The sequence below is a fragment of the Chlamydotis macqueenii genome, chromosome 12 (genome assembly GCF_036417535.1).
Source record: "Chlamydotis macqueenii isolate bChlMac1 chromosome 12, bChlMac1.mat, whole genome shotgun sequence".
Lineage (NCBI taxonomy): Eukaryota > Metazoa > Chordata > Aves > Otidiformes > Otididae > Chlamydotis > Chlamydotis macqueenii.
Window position 1 is genome coordinate 16641642 of NC_141567.1, and position 20112 is coordinate 16661753.

Below are 20112 nucleotides of genomic sequence, written 5' to 3' on the forward strand. Positions count from 1 at the left end.
TCAAGTGTGGATTGTTCTTCTGAGAGTGACGCCCTTGGAGAAAAATGTATCTTGAAAGTGCAAGGCTAAGATTGCCTGGGAGGTATGTGGCGTGAAGATGGCAGAAAGATGGAAACTACCAGCGAGATGAAACCCTGTTCTGTTTGGTCCCGGACGGCCAAGTAAATAATTGTAGAACAAGCCGGCAGACAAAAGAGCTGGCTCAGCTTATGATACAGGGGCGGTGGGAATCCTGTCAGCACAAAACAACAAGGGAGTGGAGTTGCTTGTCAGGGAGCTGCAGTCCTAAAAGAAGAGCTCAGGGAGGTGAGGGGGGAGTTGCTCAGCTCCCTTGTTCCTTGGACTTGCTTGAATCCCTTGGAAATCCGTCAGGGCTCCGACAGCCGAGGGCTCCCGCAGCCGTCCTCAAGAAGGGTGTTGTGGGCTGCCTGTCTTTGAGAAAAAAAATGAGCTTTTAATTCCGCGGGTGAAAATGTTGCTTTTAGCAGATGGCTGGGTGCGGGTCCTCGTCCCGTGGGTTCTGGCATTGCTTGGCGATGTCTCTGGTTACCAGGGAGAGCGGTGTAGGACAGCCAGGACCACAGCCGCTGCTCGCTGGTGCTGCTTGCTCCTTTTCCACTCGAGGCTGGCGTGCAGCACTGGCGCAAGCAATTTTGTCAGGCTGTTACTACAGCACGCACATTACTGCATGCATTCCTTCGCGGAATGTAAAAATAAAGCCAAGGTTTTCAGGCATCAGCTGATACTTAATGCCTTCTTAAATGCAGCAAGGTAAGTCTCCGTAAAGCAGCCGTCTGACTTCCAGAGAGTGGTTTGTGGTCTGGTTTTTGGGGATGTCTCGTGTTAGGTTCTCAGAAATCACCAGTCACTCCTGAAAATCCTGACCTAAACTTTTACAAAGGTCATGGTGTTTATTAAGATAAGTCAGCCTAAAATAATTACTTTGCCTTTGCTGTAGGGTCTAGGAATGAGTGGCTGAGATTCCATAACCTTAAGTATGTGCCTCAAGTGTTGTGTGTATTGAGGTATTGCTCGGGAGATACTCATTAATCCAGAGAGGTGAAGGTCCCAGGAATAAAAAAGTTGCATTTCACACGGTGCATTTTTTGCCTCCTAGTTATTTCAGATATCCAGGGCCAAATTCAAAGGTTGGATTTTTAATTCCTTGTGGGTCACTGAGTATTGTGCTTTTTATGTTGTAGTGGGAAGAGAATTCTTTGTTAATAGCTGATATTGGGTAGATGTTTGGTTTCTCTTTTCCTGAAAGCTGTTTTCTGTAAGAACAGATTTTAATTCTTAAATTGCTAGTTACTGCTTCTCTTGAAATACATGGTTTAGGTTTGTTTTGATGAAGTCTTCGTGCCTGTGACAGTCTGCTTCTGCTGTAGCACCTAACTCGATGTTCATACTGGTATGTAAGTTCAAGTGCAGCATCAGCGACTGGAGCAACAAAGTCACCTTTTTGTTTAATACAGCAAATAAAGTATGGGAGAGAGGAACCAAGAAACTGCTTGTGATAATGACTGTAGGCAGCGGCCTAGAAATGACTTGTATTAGACAGCAGAGAATGCCCCCAGATCTCCATCCCAAGAGGCAATTCCGTAGGTTTCATCAGGGCTGTGCTCCATTGCAGTGACAGTGCTGTATCTGGAGGCAGAGCGCAGGAGCAGAGCGAGGAGCTCGTTTATATCCTGGGGAAGGTATGGCTCCTTTTGGGATTTGTCCGGGTGCTGCATTTTTCTTTAGGAATAGTTGCAGCTTGGCTCCTTCGATGCCCGTTTATAGAAATTCTAGCTAATGCTGGAGAAGGGTAGATGGAAAGAGCTCGAATGTGTTGTGTTCTTACACTGTTGTTTTTCTCACTTCAGGGTAAATCTGAGACTCTTGTGTAGCAGTGAGAATTTCTGTTCCCACAGCCATACAGCACTGAACAAATCTTCTTGTCACTTACATTTTAGTTAATTCCTCTGAGTATTTGTGAATAGGAGTCATTCACAAAGAGTCCAACTTTTCCTTAAGGATAAGGAAGCAGATTCCTGTTTTGGAAAGAATTGTGTTGGTGCTGCAGTCGCTGGGTCATGGGAGCGCATAAAATAAACTTAAAAAAAAAAGTAATTAATCTGTTAACTTCAGTCTCTTCTTTTTCTTTCCTTCCCCAGCCTCCCTGCCATTCCTGAAATCACTAAAATGTTTTCAAAACCTGCCTTGGAAGCTTGTAAATATTGAATTGAGCTCTGTTGTTCTTACTGGCTGGAAAGGGTTTATTCTGATTTCAGCAGAGCTTTACCAGGCAGCTTGTGCAGGCAGTAATTATAACTTGGTTCTCCATGCTTGAGAACTTGCAGCTCAGGGCAGTAGTCCTGATCTTATCAGCGTTTTGTAGTACAACAGTTTTCTTTATAATAGCATCTGTTTCACTTCCTAAGGCTTAACTCTACCCACAAAAGGAATTTCTGTGGATTCTCTGATAATCCTGAAATTGCTGCCCCTGTACCTTTTCATTGACTCGGTGCTTTCAGTTAACCCATGGGGTAGGGGAGGGGCTTTCTTTTTCCCTGCAACTTTTAGCATTGTCCCTAAGTGGATATTTCAGCAAATTTCTTGCCTAAGAGCTCTAAAACTGCAGATCTGCAGTAAGGAGGTGCACAGTGCTTTTGAGTTTCATGCCAGAGGTTGTTTTTCTCGTTTCTTTTACATATTAAAGCTTTAGTGGGTTCTCTGCAGTTCAGAATTTGACATTTGAGTACAATTTTGTAGTCTGGTAAAATCTCATTGAACTTTAGCTGAGCCCCTCTCAAACAGCTGAATGAAACTGGTGGAGGAGAAGGGAGTGACCTGGAAAAGGAGCATTTCCAGTTTCTCATCAATGTTCCTGTTTGCACACCAACTGCAATTTGTGTAGGCAAAACTGAAGAAGGAGATGAGGAGCTGCTTTTCTGTTTGCATTCTCTGCTTTTTTATTAAGCACAGAGTTTTGATTAGTCTCTGGGAGGGACAGACATGTGAGATGGTAATATTTGAGAGGTAGGTGTCCTGCAGGGAGGGGTTGAGGCTGCTTGTTTGCAAAGTTTTTGTCCTCAAAAGAATGGGCTGGATGAAGCAGGAAGGCATTTGTCATCGTCTCTTTCTCTGTCTGCTTGGCAGCTCTTGCTTTTGAGGAAAGGGTTAACTCTGGCTTTTGAATGTGGGATTGGAAACCAAAATTGCTCTGGACATCTGAGCTTCCCTCTAATAAGATATTCCAGGTGGTTAGGGAGTAATCCTAAAATAGCTCCAGATATAATTGCTTCTGAAGCTGGGCCTGCAGCCTCTCAGGGCAAGGGCGATCCAGGGGGGGCTCTGGCCTCCGAGGTGTCTGCAGCGTGGGGAAGGCTCCTAGCTCTGTCAGAAGCCTGTGAAGGTGGCCAGCCCTTCCCAGCACCTCTGCCTTCCCGCTCAGGCTTTACGTCAGGGGCTCAAGCACAGCTAGTGCCATTTCTACCACGTTTTTCTGCAAGAAACCAGATAAATTCTTGTCCATGGTAATGCAAGAGCTGTTTGTCAAACATCAGCAAATTCCCTTGATACAAAGGGGTGGAGGGAGAGGCAGGACTCTCTCCAGAGAATGACCTGCCTCTCTGAACAGTGTTTTTTCCTTCCTGCTACTATTGCCTGACTTATACAAAGGTCTCTTAATGACTTGTGAGGATATATTGATTTCTCAGGTTCCTGCTGTTTGTACGGAGGAGGGCTTCTCAGCATAGGGTAACTTTGTTTTCCTAGGAGGAACGGAAAGGAAGCTTGATACCAAGGCTCCCGCTGAGCTTTCTCCCTGTGCAAAATGTAGTTTATTCTGCATATAGAACACCTCTTCCTTCAGTAGCTTCCTGGGGCTCTTTACTGATTTACCTGTTCCAGTTGTGCTCTAGTCGCTGCTCTGACCGCCGCCAGTGTTTGGTATCTTTGGTTGTAGCCCTGGCATGGACCCAAAGGTTTTGGTAAGCAGAACAGTCCCTCAAGATCAAAGCTGTGGCCTGGGAAAGTGCCTGTCGGTGCTTGTACTCTGTTCTCTGAATAAATAAGGCTTTATTCCCTGGCTGCTGAGCTGACATTTCGTGCTAGCCCGAGACTTTGCGAACTCCGCTACCCAAAACAAACCTGTGCTCTGTCCTCATGTCTCCACAGCCCATGTGGCGTTTCAGTGCAGCCTTGCTGATTTACACCACGGCAGCTGCCACTTGCACCAAGGCGGATGGGAAGTGCTCTCCTTATCTCTTCTGATAGCTTAACGTGGGGAGAGGTGACTGGCTTTAAACCTTTCCAGCTATCACAGGAGGAAATGCTAATGCTGACCGCTGTCTCTCACCTCGGATCACTCCATGTCATGCCAGGTGATATCCAGCTCTGCCAATTTTCTGGACATATGGCAAAACACCGATGGCTTCAGCCAGCCTTAAGCTCCTTTTCACTAGCTAGGTGTGGGGGAGCGTTACTGCTGTGCTCTCGAGCATCTCGGGATGCAGGTATGGGAAGCAGGGTGCATATATTCTGCTTATGCTCTGGATCAAACCTTAATCTTGTCATTCTTTTGTAATTATCCTGTTCCTTCAACTAAAACAAGTAAAATAACTTCTAAAGAGTCTTTAATCCCATGGAAAGTTTGGGTTTTTTTTCCTGGAAATTTTACCAAGTTCAAACCCACCGGCAGTAGAAAATTGTCTGCTTTAAGCTTTCTCTTCCCTGTCCCTGTCCTCAAATGTAGCGGAATAAGCTCTCAGCATGACCAAAGTTCCCTATGAAAGCAAGTGTTTTCCTCCTTGGAGCACCCAGTTTAACAACATGAGCAGTTTATGCATTAACAGTCAGTGAGGTTTTAGGAGCAGCTGGATGTTACTGTAATTGGCAAAAAGAAACCTGTTTTTAATCTCTGCTAGCAAAGGACACTCGGATGAATCCTCCTGTGAGCAAAACTGGTCTTCAGATCTCTTCCTAGAGAGGGCTGGGAATTGATCTGCTGTAATAAACAGCTGACATAACAGAAGTGGCAATAATCCCCCATTAAATATCTTTCAGTTGATGGGACTCACTGGATAATTGACTTTCCAGCAGGAATTACTGGCTCAAACTAAATCAGCAGGCATTAGGGCAGCTCACTGCAGTGTTTTTTAAAGGGGGAAATGTAGCTTTGCTTGGCCTTGACAAGAGCTATTCATCTTTCTAATTCAATGTATGTGTCACAACCAGATGACTCCAAGATTTCAGATATTGGACCACCTCTCTTGCGTGGTTTTTGGGTGGTTTTTTTTTTTGTGCTGAAACCTCTTGCTATCTTCAGTGCTTTTCTGCCTGTGTTAGGATGCTCTGTGTTTATCAGGACAGGGGAGTCAAAACTACTTTACCAGGTGGATTTGGCTGTTCTTTCCTTGAGTGGTTCCGGAGCACTTGCTGTGCTGGAGCTTTATGGAGTTTATGGTTTAAAGATGCTTGAAGGTACTTCAGGATCATTCTTCTGGTCTTGGTCCTGCCGTACAACGAGAGGCTGCCTCTGCTGGTTTCCAGTCCCAGTGATCATTTCAGGATGATGATTTACCAAGCAGAATAGGCCTAACTAGAGTAATCCTTTTAATGCCTAAGAAGAGCATGAACCTTAATCCAGCAAAGCTGAGCTTTCCATTTCTGTGGGGGAAATCCACATCCAGTAGCTTCTGGGAGTAAGGGTCCTGGGTTGACAGGAAGTGCTCCAGTGGGATTATTTCCCTCTTTGGCGTATTTTGGTTTTGTAGGCAAGTGAGGGGAGACCAGAAGGGCATTTCCAAGAGCAAAGGGGAGCAGTTGTGTGTCACCTGTCGACCAGAAAGGAAGGATACCTTGGGTAACACCTGCACCTTTCACCAGGGGCTCTAGGATGTGCACTTAGTAAAAATTATGGACATGGAGATCAAAAGCAGCACCACTCTATTTAGGTGTTGGACCTCGTTACAGCAAAGCCCCTGCTAAAGGGGTGTTAGTGTACTTCTGTTTAACAGATGAAGGCAGGCGACTGGTGAAGGTGTTGAGGACTTTCCTCTAGAATGGGTTTCCCTGGCGTCAAGACAACTTTGTTGAGATACATATCTGCAAAAAAAAAATCTTAGCGCTGAAAAACTTCCCCTACCTTCAGGAGTTGCCTGGAAGGTGAAATGCCACTTCCCGTTTTGGGCTGAGTGTCAGATGTTCCAGGAAAGTGCGCTGTGACAAATGCAGAAATGTCTCCATCTTTCTAGTCTTTTTAGTCTAAGCCAGCAGCTGCTTTTGCATGTGTTTGTGCCCAAAAATGCAGATTTGCAAGCTCTCTGGAATTGCCTGCAAAGCCCTTCCCTGGTGATCCTTTCACCCTTTCATTTCTCTCTCCCTAGAATGGCAATGTGACCTGGAGTGATGAAGGTGATGGATGCAGAGGAAGAGAAATTTCACGAGACTTTGCCAAGGTCAGTCTGATCGCAGGGATTTGGGGGAATGGGGATGAAGTGACTTTGGGGAATTTTTCCCCTGATCTGTGACAGACAGTGGCTACGGAGCCCTCACAATTCCTCTCTGCTGAATTTGTCAGAAAACTGCTCTGTCCTGTAGCTCTCTGCCTACAAACTTGCCAGTTTTGTTGCCTTTGGTCACTGGAATGTAGTTTGAACTAAGACTTCATAACCAGACTTTTGACATTTAAAATCTTAGTCAATAATTTCTCCAGCTGCAAGGAGAGTGTTTCGTTTCTTGAACCTGCTCAGCACTGTGGTGGTGGATCTGAATGCGGCAGCTGTGTGTCACACTAGCCAGAGGAATTCATATTAAACTGGGCTGGCCCTTTCTGAAAGGGTGCAGCTAATTGCTCTGCAAATACACTGGTGCATTTTCTTCCCGGAGCTCACTGTGTGAGAAAGCACAGAGCTTCACGGGAAATGAATGCAAAAAGCCCTTTTTTTTTAGGACTAGATTAATACCGAGCAGCTAGCAGCACCTACGTATCTGAAATACGTATTTCCCAGTGATTCTTTGCTTTTCCATTGAGCTGCTCCACAAAAGTAGCTACAACCAGCAAAAAATTCCCTGGAGTGAGGCCGGAGTCTTCCTCAATGCAAACAAAAGGAATTCAATTCTGGCTCGTGTACAGCACTGTCTTCTGTCTTGTTCTATATCCTCCTGTATCTCAGGGAGAGACTGACTTCAGCCCTTTCAGCCTGGCGCTTTGTGGCCTCACCAGATTCTTGATAGGTGAAAATTAGGTTTTCCTGTTCAAGAGGTAATTGTAAGAGGACACTCATGCCTTGTCCCTTCTGAAAAATCAGTGGATAATGCTAGCACACGGTGCCTCTCCTTTGGAATAAGCTGCATATGGAACTTTATTTTAAATGAAGTGGTTTTTAAGCCTTTTGGTAAAATGATTTCTGCAGCAAATTGGTTCCAGGCTGGTTTCTGACGTTTTTCAAGGCTTTTTGGCTAATTGTAGAGAAGCCTTCCCTGCCAGGCATTAGTAGTTACAAGAAAGCTCTATCCTTTCATCTCCTCCTTCAAGGGACTTGGAGTTTGTCACTTATGTGACAATCCCTGAAGGAGGGAATCATGAGGCGAGGAGAAGCTGCAGAGAAGTTTACCTCCCTGGTGCCTCAAAGGTACAGACCACTAATCTGTCCTGAGCCACTGTCGCCTTCCTTTTGGTCCCCTCATCTTTCTATCTAGTCTTAATAGTTTCTCTCCCCTTTCTCTCTGCAGCAGGACTGTTAACTGAGTTGAATCCTGTTCCCTTCAGGGTGCCAATCTGTACTGTGCCCAGATGGGTGACTGAGGGGCTGAGCAAGAGAAGCTGCAAAGAGGGTCCTCAAACTACCAGGAGTCCGTCCTTGTTTTGCCTCTTTGCCTGTGGCTGCCTTTCATTCCCCCAGTACAAACACCAGATCACCTATTGGAAGAAGCTCATATTATTACTTTATTTTCTGTCTCATTGTGGATTGTGCTTTCATTTTTATTTTTTTTCCCCCTAGCTCTATGAACTGGATAGTGACCCTGAACGGAAAGAGTTCCTGGATGATCTCTTCATCTTTATGCAGAAGAGGGGTGAGTGAGCATTTGAACTTGAGAAGGTAAAACAAGGGTGCTGTTGTGGTTTGAATTTTTCCTTCCTGAGTTGGAAAGAACAAATCCAGCGCTTGAACTTGCAGATCAGGTGGAAGAGCAGCGGTGAGACTTGAGATATTTACCTTGGGAGATAAGGAGCTCAGTAGGAAAGAACTCTTCTGCCCTGTAACTCATTTTCACAGATATTATTTTTCTGCCCTCGCTCCTACCTAATACTCAAGTTGTCCATGCACTGAAGAGCCCAAGAAGCCTGGTTCCCCAAGGATTTTTGAAACAAGGCTGAGTACCCCTGGGAATTATCTGGTCTCCCTTTCAGGTGGCATGATCACACATCTTCTCATGTTTGATTTCAATGGCATGTGGAAGCTGAGTGTGAACGCCTTCACAGTCTGCATAGAGTAGTGGCATGCAATCTGGGGACTGGGAAAACAGACACCAAGCCACATTTTCCTGTAGATTTACAATGTGTCAGCTTTACGTTTAGTAATTTTGTGTAACTGAGTGCAGAAGTGCGCAGTTCAGAAGTGTTCTCACATTCCTCCCTGTAGCGTCAGCCCTTGCTCCAGGAGTGGTGATGCATGTGTGAAGTAGCTCAGCTGAGATGTCATGAAAGTATCTTTTTGTGTCCCTTAGTTATCAAAGTTTAATTTTCTCATTGCAAGCTATTTATAGTAAAAATGTACATATATATATGTGATATTTTATGGAACATACGTTTCTGAACATTTGTGGCAAATCCTTTGTGGTGCTCTCTTCCTTTACTACTCCAAGCACACCAGGCCAGACAGACTCTTCCAACAAAGATACTGCTGACAAAAAAGTGTTAAATTGTGCTATAGAGCTTTTTATTGATTTCCAAAGGCCTACTGAAGGTAGGTGTGAAGAGCAGACATAATAAGGACCCTTTGCTCCCTCTGGCATGACGCTCTCTGGGAGTGTGCTGGACCAAACAAGCCAGGTTGTGCTGATTTGGAAGGAGGGCTGCCTTATTTTCTGCAGCAATATTGTGCCGTGAGAGCCTAATGAAGTATAAATATGCAGCATCTCAGTCTCATCTGTTTGAAGATGATCTGATTGCTAGGTTGGAGCTGGAGTCTTACTTCCAGTTGTCTTTGGAACCCTGCATTGTTGGATGCATTGCCCTCTGTGGATGGCTAGATGACAGGCAGAGGCAAGGCTATCCAAAATGCAGCTACTGCAACTGCTCCTTATCTCTGCGTCTGTCTTTCCTGGCATGGCTAGAGCCGACAGCTGACCTGTGTGAATTTTCTCTGCAGCAGTTTCAGGTTATGCTTCCGAGTCGGTTAAGCTGAGTTTTGCTGATATTTTTTGCTTTTGTGTGCAGAGGCATAACCAGGCTTGATTAGTTTACTTGCAGATGTTAACCTGAGCTCACATGTTAATGTAAGGGCTGGGATGATGGATAGACAAGACAATAATCTGAAGGGTGTGATTGGCAGCAATAGAAACCTCTAGATACTTGGAGAGAAATCTGCTTAATACTTCAGTGTCTCCCTCCTATTACCTTTTAATTATTTATAATTGACATGTTCCCAGCACAGGGGCTGAGCTGGTCACCAGCTGGTTGCTGTAGGAGTTTAGCTTTTAATCATCTGGGCATTTCCAAGTGTATTTGTTTTCTGGAGACTCCCTTGTTTTCTTCCTTGCTGGCAGGCTGAAAATGAAACATAAGAGCCCTGGCAGCTGTGGGGGAGAGATGCAGTGAACTGACAGCCCCCTGCAAGAGGGGCTGGAAATTTTTTGCCCTTGCTCTGGGAGAACTGGATGGATTGCAGGGTATAAGGCAGTTGTGGACTTGTTTTATATTTTTGGCACCGCCAAGAGAAATAGGGAGAAGGACTCTGGGGAGCTGAATTTCTTCAGGTTGATAGGAGAACTGAACAGCATAGGCTGAACTATAGGAGGCAGCTTCTCTTCTGTTGTTAATCTGAGCTGCTGTGTCTTACTGTAAAGGAAATCTTTAGTCTTGGCATGTTTTTCTCACAGGCTATGCTGTTCACTTTTCCCATGACTGCTCTCCTCACCACTGTCGACAGCAGGGCTTTGGTTTTCTAGTGAGCAGATGGACTTGCCCACTGTGTCCTATTCTGGGAGCTTCAAAACTCTGGGAGCTTCTGCAGCAAAGTTATTGTAGGATACCATTCAGGTTTTCATTTCTCCTCCCCTTGCTCTATGTGCCAAATAAGCATCCTAAAACAAACAACGCTGAACAGCTACCTTGTTCTGAAAGAGTCCCCCAAAGATGGCTGCAACCGAGGGGCCATTGCACCTGAGAGCGAAGTGCTGTTTCTTAGCTAGTATGTGTGAAGAGCTGGTTAATTTGCACCTTGTGTCTGATGGGAATGGAAACCAGCTTTGCTAATAAACATTGCTGGTGTAAAGATGAGGATTTTGCTGTGGTCCAGGAGGAGCTGGAGAAGTGCTGGCCCTTGTTTTGAGGCTGATGGATTTGGGGCACAGATTGCAAACTGATGCTGAACCAAAAAAGCCTGATGTGAAAGATAAATGGCAGATTTCACAGGAGCTGCTGAGTAGCTGGAGGGATGAAAAGATTTGGTTGTTGGTGCTGCTGTTAGGAATGTACCTAGAAATGTGAAGCCATGAAACAGGCTTAATGCAGATCAAATGTGCAGGTCTCATCTGCCTCTGAGCACAGCAGGTTGTCACTGAATGACCACAGCTGCAAGTGATAAAATGGCCCTTCAGTGGCAATAATGATGGAAGAGGGAGATGAGAGGAAAGCTGTAACTCTTCCTTTGTTGGACGTTTTATTCCTTATACGTGTTTAGGTGAATGGGTCCCACCATGGCTGTGATTGAAGGGGCAGATGGGGAGAGGAGGGGAGAGCAGTTGATGAGAGCAATTAGTGTGCAGGACTAACTTCGAACCAGGCCTGCAACAGGACCTGACGCAGCCCGACGGGGATGATGCTAGCTTGTTGTATTAACATTTCCACCTCCCCTTTCTCAGCTCCTCTGCAGTCTCAAAGCAGAGGCTGTCTTTCCTCAAACTGAGCAGGGATAAGCAGCTTCAGCAGTGGCTTCTCTCAGTCTCCGTTGCTGATCTGTCTTGTGACAAGCTGAGCCTTGATGTCTTGAGGTCTGGTTTCTCAGAAGCTGTATTTTTAACCCCCTGCTGCATGAGGAGCCACTCCATGGGCAAGTTTGTGGTTCAGGGCTTTTTTTTTTTTTTTTTTTTTTGGGCATGGGCTGATGCTTCTCTGCACGTGGGCTGTGCAGTGGGCTGAGTTGCAGGTACAGAGGCTGGATTTGTTCTGCCTGCCACTGAGGGCACTTGTAGGCAGGAGCAGTTTGCTAAGTGCCCAGGCTAGAGCTGCATCCATGACCAAAACTCAGAGTAATCGTGTGTTCCCCCATCTTTTGTATTACTGAAAAGAATTTTATTACAGAAATATGTGTAGCCAGATGGACAAGTTCATTTACTGAGATCAGACTCAGTTTTAGAGATGATGACATCTTGTACTTCTTTTCAGATGGTAACATACCCTAAAGCTAAATTTTGGCTCCATCTTTTTTGTGTGTGATAGAAGGCATGGGTATGATCAGTAGTAGGAAAATGTAGCTGTTAGCCCAGTGACACGTACTAGGTAGCATAGCTAGACTGCTTTTTGTCCCCAGATGGTGAAGGACTGTTAGTGGCATGACTCTTAGAGCCACTCAGGCAGCCACCAGTAATTGAGCTGATTGTATTCTGGTAGTGCTGGTCAGGAGAGAGTTGGAGTAGTGGGACTGTTTCACCCTCTGGAAGGATCAGCAGTATTCGTGCAGACATTCCTCTTGAGAAACGGTTTCATGGGAAGAGATCCGACTGCGTGCTCTGGTGTATTAGGAAAGGCTCTCTCTCAAGGAACGCTGTTTTGTTCGTTTTAAGTACTGCCTTTGTGAAGACCTCATAAAACGTCTCCAATTGTACAGCTCTGCTAATTTTGTTCAAGGTTTCTGCATGACCTTGGTTTTCCCAGATGGCTTGACCATTCTAGTTTTTTGTGTGTATATACATAGAAGGGGCTTTGTACGTCTGACCGTGTGGTTTTAATGTTTTCCTGCTGTTGTATGCTCTGTCTGCACATTTTAGATGTGGAAATACAACAAATCCACGGTATTGACAAAAGCATTTACTGACGGGTTCTTTTATCTACAGGCCAAGTGGTGTTTGTGAAATATTTGTCTGGGGAATATCCTTCATTCTTCTAGTGATCCAGTTTTGCAGGTTTCTTCTTGTGATCCTCTGGAGGTATTTTTGATTCTGAATTAAGCAATGTAGTTCTCTAAATGAGACATCAGGAGATATAAATTCTCGGCATCCTTTGCTCATGCTACCTGCTCAATGCCGAGCCACAGCCAGTGCTTCCCTAAATAGCAGATGATGCTCTGCAGTGGAAAATTCTCACTTGAGGCAATGGAAAGGTCTGTTTTGGATGGTCCAAATCAAGCAGGCAAAGTCCTCTTCATCGTTAGACCCTTGGATTTGTACACAGCTAAATCTCTGCTTCTTGTACCTCCTTTAAAAAACCTCTTTGGTCAACTGTTCTGACTTAGACTCGGGAAAAATCGTGACTTGTCTTGTGCAAATGGTAAGCAGTGGGGTTCAGTGAAATATTTTAGACTTTCACTTTTTTATTGTTAGAAAAAATGACCTTTCCTTAAATTTTAGGGGGAGCTGGCATTCTGGTTTACATTTCCTCTGTAGTCTTTAAGTGGTTTGAGCTTTTCAGAACAGGGAACAGAATGTGCTGCTCCGTGTTCTTAAACACTTTTAGATGCTAGGATAAAAACAGGTGCAAAGCAAAGTGCTTGGGATCTTTTTTTTTTTTTTAGGGAGTGTCTTGCTCATCAGCCTTAGGTGCCAGGTAACTAAAAGTCTTCACCAGATATGTAAATTGATATTCTGAAGGAGTTTACCTGGGTCAATTTGGAATAACTTAGAAGTAGTTATCAGCAGGTCCTTCCAATAAGAAATAAACTTTCTCCCATTCTTTTTTTATAAATCAAAACATTGATTCCAGTCATGGAGACAGGAGATTTTTTTCTCTAATTTGGAAAAAGCTTGGAAGTTTTTGTTTTGAAAGATCTAAAAAAATTTTTTTTAATGGGAAAATACCTAGCCCAGTTAACTTTTCAGTCCAAGTAATTAATATCCCTGGCTTTTAAGCAGCTGGAAAATAGTGTTTTAGAGGGAATACTGCATTAGCTCCAAAGAGAAATAATATTGGAAGCTGCGGTTCTAATTAATGGGAAAATAGTATTAGGAGTTTATTTGGTTCTAGCTTACAGGAGACTTGTTTTAAATTCAGCCAGCATGAAGAATGTTTGAGCAGCTTAAATGTTTTGTTATGAACTGAGTTGGCATTGGACAAAGTACAAAAGAAATGAATTTGAAATGATTGGCTGTTGTTGCTTTGCATGAACCTTTCTGTAGTGCATATCTGATACCAGTCTGCTCCACTGATCACCAGCTGAGGGTCTCTGAATCCCAGGTGCTTCTTCCTGGGTATACAGAATTGAGTGATGGAGTCAGAGGGGGGTTTTTTTCACTTACCCTGAAGATTGAGATGTTAAATTGTACATGTTTCTCCAGCATCTCAAAGACTGGATGTTTGTGTCTCAAATCCTAGTCTTCTCAAGCTGTCTTATATTGGTTCTTCCTTTTTTGCTGTGGGTGTTCCTAAATTTGACAGCATGTTTTTCAAATGATTAATGAACTGTTGCACTCCAGAGGCAGTTCAGTGCTGAAGAGATGACCCTGTAGATATCCAGGTGGATGGAAGAAGGTGGAACCATTTGGCATGAAGATGCCCCAATTTTGGACTTTGTGCAGCTTGCCTGACCAACCTTTGTTTTCCCCAGCTGTCCCCGTTCCTTCTGTGTTTGTGCCTCTCTTTGCCTAGAGAAGAGGAGTTTCTCCATTCAGTTCAAAGGTTGGATGTATGGAAACCCACCACCATTTGCATGGCTGTTCAACATCTGGTGAAGAAATTTGTAATAGCAAATGTATTGGACCCAGCTGTGAGAAGCAGCCAAACAGTTGGACTGTAGTTGAGCTGGGTACAAGCAAGCAAATCGCCGTGGGATCTCTGTTTTGGGGATGGAGAAGCGCCCTGTGCGGGAGGGTTAATGTGGATGGAGCCTTGGCCAGTACAAACAGGGCGCTGGATGCCAGTTAGGCCGCCTCCGGTTCAGCAGCCGAAATCTGATAAGGAGCTGCTGTCAGCCTCACTTATTGAGGAGGGAAGCAGAAACTGATGGTGTTTCGAGGGGTGCAGATAAGAAGTGGGCCTCCTGTCAAATAGAGCATGATTAATTACCCTCTATCCTGGCTCCTGCTTTGATAGGAGTGTCTAATGGTCTGCAGGCTTGCGGATCAGGTGGTGACATTCCTGTTGGGAGGTGAGAATGCCCGCTGTGGAAATGCCACGCGTAGGGAAAGATTAGATCAGCCATGGCACGGGCAGGGAGGAGGAGGGGAGAGGTTGTTTCCCTTCTGTATACTTTTGCTTTTTACTTTTAACACCGAGTGCGTGCTTGGGACAGACTCAAACCAAATCAACAAATAAAACTCATGCAAAGGAGCTGGAGTGGCTGAACAGGCAGCTTTGCATGAAGCCAACCAGAGTTTCTCCTGGGAGAGGAATTCAGGCAAACCAGGAACTGAGACAGTGCAGGGTTCAAGTGGTTTGCTCCTATCCTACACTGTTCGTTTGCTGTTGGACTGATTTTTACCCCTGTTTAGCCTGGGAGAATGGGGAGATCACTCATACCAAGTAATTATGCTATCTTCCTTCAAAGAAGCATGAAGATCTCTTCAAGGCTTGGTTCAAAATTATTTTAAATCACTGTGGACTTCCCCAGTCTCCTGTGAGGGAGACTCCTCCTTTTGGCTGTCTGATGTTGTTTCTCTTCTCAACATATTTAGAGTGGAAGCTGGAAAAAGCAGCTCTCTCCTTACCTGTACAGGTTGTGGCTTAAAAATGCCCCCTCTGTGCCTGTTTTTCACTCCAGAGCATGCCTTATTGCACTTTGAATGTTGCTCTGCAGAATAAATGTTTTGGATTCTCACCTCCTTTGTTCCTTACTGAAAAAAAATGGACACTTCTGAAAGTAAAAAAGGGAGGTGACTGAAAAAGTAGTGCTCCAGGCTGGGTATAATTAACTGCTCTTTGTCTCTTGCATGCAGGACAAGTCACAGCTTAGACTGCTTGCTGGTGGGGAACTCCCTGCAGTGGACGCAGCTCAAGGAGAGGAGAGAGTGGCTCTTGGCAAGGGGTCTCCATCATGAAAGACTTGCAAAGCCAAGCAAATCCCTAGAAAATGAGAGGGGACTTATTTTCTATGATTCATTGAAGAGCAGTCTGCATCTTCAGATTTAAATCTGACTCTGAAGTCTGGGTAAGATAGGATAAAGAACAGGAAAAAAACCCCACCTTGGGCAGCGTGCTTGGGTGGGTGAGGAAGATGCTGGTCCAAAGCTTAGATCCCTTTCAAGAAGCGGAAAGGCTGAGCCGCAGCACTGAGCGAGTGGCTGTTGTTTCAGGGGAGCGGAGCCTGAATGTGCTGATGGCTCAGCCAATGCCCCTTCCCCAGATACTGGTTCATTGCCAGTAGATATAAAAACAGTCATTCAAAGATTATCTGGGGTTTACAGCTTCCTCAGTCCCTTCTTAGATAGCTCTTGAAGGATGAAAATCAAACAGTTGCTCCTTCTGCCTCTCCAGCGCAAGGGACATAGGGGATATTCAAGCCTATCCATATAAGCCCTTTAGGCTTCTGTTACATCTGCCTGAAACAGAAGAGGCTTTTGAACGGGGTGAAACAGCTTGGCAGAGGGGGCTGCTTATTGCCCTTGAAGGACAGAGGTGTTTATAGATCCAGTCAGGCTTCCTCCAGGGAAACTCTTTATTCCAGAAATCTGAATTGTAGTTACAGCTGTCTTTCCCTTTGGAAAACCAGGAGCCTGTGACTTATGGGATGATTCCTCCTTCTTCCAGTGTAATTCCTGGGCTTTTTGTCCTCTTCATAGCCCTTCTACTTAGCAAGGGGGAAGGTAGGTTGTCTGGATTCTTACAGCCTCTTACCCTTAGGCTTTGCTTCCGCTCTTGGGTCTTCAGTAGCAGGAGTTTGCCTGACCTGGAGTTGGTCTTCCTGAGGGCTCCTGTGCATCATTCCTTTTCCAGTGGAAACAAACTCCTTGTCCTGCCCCTGCTTTGGCTGATTCCTTGCAGGAATAGCCTGTACTTGTGTGGATGGGGTTATACTGAAAGGAAAAAAAGTAATTTAGCAAGCAAACTGGGAGAGGAGCAAGTCTTCCTCCTCACCCTTGTCTCATGTTGGGCAAGGCCTCCAGCTCTTTGCAAGACCAGTATGTACAGCATTTCTGAGAGCTGGCGGAATAGAGAGGCTTGAAAGTACAGTAAAATGAGTTTGCCATCAAAAGGCAACAAGTCTTATGCTGTGCCCCCGGCTGCCGACCTTTCCCTCTGGAATTCTCCCCTCTGACCTCTGGATCATTAATCCTGATGCTGCCAGATGACAGTAATCCATCATGGCCCCTGACAAGCCTTGCAGCCGCCTGTGAAAGGATCCGCTCGGCTTCAGCATCCAATCGTCCCATGATACTCGTTTTTCAGCCTTTCCTGTTTGAGCGCTGGGGGTTTCCAATAAAGACTTTATCGCCTTGCCTTTCCGCGGGGAGGGGCTGGGGGAGGAGAGGGCTGTGGGAGCAGCCTTTCCCTGCTTCTCAGCTCTTTTGCAGGCAGATCCTATGAAACATGCAGAGCCCTGGCTTGTTCTGAAAAGTACAGTTAATTTTCTAGGTCTAAAACCCAAATCACTCTCTGCTAGCTCTGAGGGATAGCACTTGGAGTGGTACTGTGAGGAAGCATGGGAGGAAAATGATTGCATCTCTGTGCTCAAGTGGTTGAAGGATAGAAGCAGTTTTGTCTGTTCTGCAAAGTTTCTCAGCCTGAATAAATAAATTTTAGGGGAGTGGCGGGGGGGGAAGCTATAGGTTTTATCTTAGTTTATAAAGCTACTAACTAAATTTCTGGGCACTTTGGTCTGTGAGTCTCGTTTTAAAGCAAACTTCAGGAAGGGAAGGTGTCAAAGGGGTGGTAACGTGAGGCAGGGAGGTCAGGTCTGATTGCTGTTCCTACTCCAGCAATGAGCAGGCTCTCTGAAAATATATCGAAGCCTTTATTTCCCACTGATGTAGATCATGTTTGTCCTTCTCACAGGAACATTTGGATAAATATACTCGTGTACTTTTTCAAATGCTGAGATGGGAGAACCTAGAGAAGAGTAAACCGTGTTTAGGATGAATGCAGTTTATTAAAAAGTGGATCTTTCTTTTTACTCATGTGTTGGTGGCTTGTTTGCCTGAGAAGCCTTATCCATCACCCTTCCCTTTCACTCTCCGTCTGGTCCAAGGAGAGCTGGATGAAAGGCCCTTCTGGACAAGTTAATACTATTCCCTAAATTGGATTGGGGAAAAGTGGGTGGCTTTGAGCGGCATGGGGTTGCTGGAGGAGTAGGGGGAGAGGGTCTTGATCCCAGTGGAGCAAAGGCTTTGCTAGCAACATGGTGCCACTTAGGACACCTCAGCTCTCCTTGTTGCTGGGGCAGTAATGCTGGATTGTTAATGGAGGGGCATCTGGGGGTGGGAAAAAACCACCCCCGGCTCTTTCTAGGGACCTCTGAGGTAAATATTTCCCTGCTTTTCATTTGGAGTGGGCTGGGTGTGACTCTGGTTACTATGGCTCAGCTGATGAATGATAACTTAAGGCTGGTAACATGATCGCTCCCAGCCCTCTCTGTCTGAAATGACGCTGCTAGTGTGCTCTTAATCTTTGCAATAACACACAGAGACAAAATGGTGGCTGAGGAAAAACTGAAGCAAATTGAGGATTGCATTTACACAGGCTGGCTTTTTGGGAGGGACCAGCTCTGGGCTTGGGGCAGCCGGCTGGGACGAACGGAGCTGCAGTGCGTTTAAACAGTTTGGAAATGTCTTTATCTCTGCTCCCTGAGGGAACTGGTGTCTCTGAAATGCAGGAAGAGGATTTGATGCAGTTTGTGAAATTACTCCTTTGTGGACTTCTCTGTTGTGGACAGGGAAGGGGTTGTTTAGACAAGGCAAGGAAAAGAGGATATGATAGATATAAAATGACAGAGCATGCAGACCAAGCCTGATCAGGTTACTCTTTGTTTTCCTATGGTTTAAGAGTTAGTAACTTGGTGAAATTGAAGGCAGCCCTTTTAAAGCTGAAAAAGTTTACTTTTTCTGTCCAACATCTTATTAACCCGTGGGAATTGGTACCATAAGCTAATGCATAACAGGCTTCAAAAAGAAGAGAGGAGAAAGAAAAAAATTACACTTACATGTATAATGAGGACATCTGCAGAGCTGAGCTGAACTCCTTTTCACTAAACAGAATAAAACCCATTTATAAGGGCCATAAACTGCTCTGCTTCAGGGCATTAACCGAATCGCTGGCTGATGAGCGGTGGCAGAAGTCTCCCCTGTGGGCTGGGTATTCCATAATTGTCCATTACAGCGCTTCGCAGGCTTTCCTGTAAAGGCTGGTGCTGGCCATTGTGGTAGACAGGATACTGACCTCAGATGGACGGCTCTTTGATCCAGGACAGTATTTCCTATGCAAAATAAAAGGTTTGCTACATCAGCATTTTTTCCCCTCTTCCTCTCCTTGCCTAAATCTCATTAGTTTGACCTTTTCAAACCCTGCACGCTTTATCACTTTAAGATGCTGCTCAAAGGGCTCTATCAGGTTAAATATCAGATTTTCTTCCTTCTCTTAACCCACAAGAGGACAAAACTGAACAGGAAGGATAGAGCTGTTTCCCTGTCTGTCCTTGCAGGGACAGAGCAGAACCTCGTTTTGGGCTCCAAAAGGTGCTTGGATGCCTGGTGCTTCTCACAGCAGCTGTGAGGATGCCTGGCTTTGCAGTGTCTGCGGTCAGGCAAGCTGATGCTCTGCTGCACTGCTCATTTGTTCAACTCCACCATCAACACCACTTCTCTAGCACTCTCACAACAAGTTCCTGCTCCAGCTGGGTTGCAGTTGCTACCAAGGTACACGTGTGGCCTCACTGGTGTGTCGTTTGGGAAATGTGTTCAGGGAAAAGGAGTAGAAGGGTGAAAATGCTTTGTGAGAGCAGAAGCGGTAGCGAAATGTTACGTGAATGCTCTTGAGTGTCACATACCCTTTTCTGTCACTGTTCCCAAGCAAGACAGAATAGCAGATCCTGGGGAGTGAGGGAGCTGAATCGCAACGTACTGAGTAGCTCCAGTGCCGGGCTGCTCAGTCCCTTCCTGAGCACAGGCAATACAGATTTTTTTTATCTGAGATTTCCCTGGAAGCTCATAAAAAATGATTCCTCTGTGCTGCTCCCTCATCCCTAGGATTGAATAGTCCTCACTTCCCCTCTTTCTATTTTAGAAGTTGGTCTTAGCTGCAGGTTATTATTTGTCTGATAATTGCTTTTGCTTACAGGAAAGGATTTTTCATGAAAAGGACGTGCCATGTAGCTACGCTTCTCTGGCTCATTTACTCACCCATTGAGAGGCCTCAAGTCAGGCTGCAAATAGAGTTGCCTGAATTTCCTATTAGAAAGAAGATCGATAGCCCCAGCCTGCCGATTTTCTTGGTCTCATTTTCTCTCTGACTCCATGTTTCCCTCCTTGCTGTTTCCCTGCAGGAACTCCCATCAATCGGATCCCCATCATGGCAAAGCAGATCCTGGATCTCTACATGCTCTACAAGCTGGTGACTGAGAAAGGAGGGCTAGTGGAAATCATCAACAAGAAGATCTGGCGAGAGATCACCAAAGGCCTTAATCTGCCCACGTCCATCACCAGTGCCGCGTTCACGCTTCGAACCCAGTAAGTCCAGAAGGTCTAAGAGCATGGATGTGAACACAGTGGGGATTGAGAAGTGCAAAGTAGGAACTGGGGTGGAAAAACTGAAAGACT

At 45.3% G+C, this 20112-nt stretch overlaps 1 protein-coding gene across 4 annotated transcripts in view; it reads left to right on the top strand.

The window, feature by feature from the left end:
* ARID3B (AT-rich interaction domain 3B) overlaps positions 1–20112 on the top strand; it is a 36405-nt gene that overhangs the window by 6346 nt on the left and 9947 nt on the right. For all 4 annotated transcript variants that reach the window (XM_086757261.1, XM_086757265.1, XM_086757263.1 and 1 more), the window contains 3 exons: positions 6375–6446; positions 7992–8064; positions 19839–20022. In XM_086757261.1, the coding sequence (XP_086613387.1) occupies positions 6375–6446; positions 7992–8064; positions 19839–20022 (329 nt within the window). The remainder of the gene's footprint in view (positions 1–6374; positions 6447–7991; positions 8065–19838; positions 20023–20112) is intronic.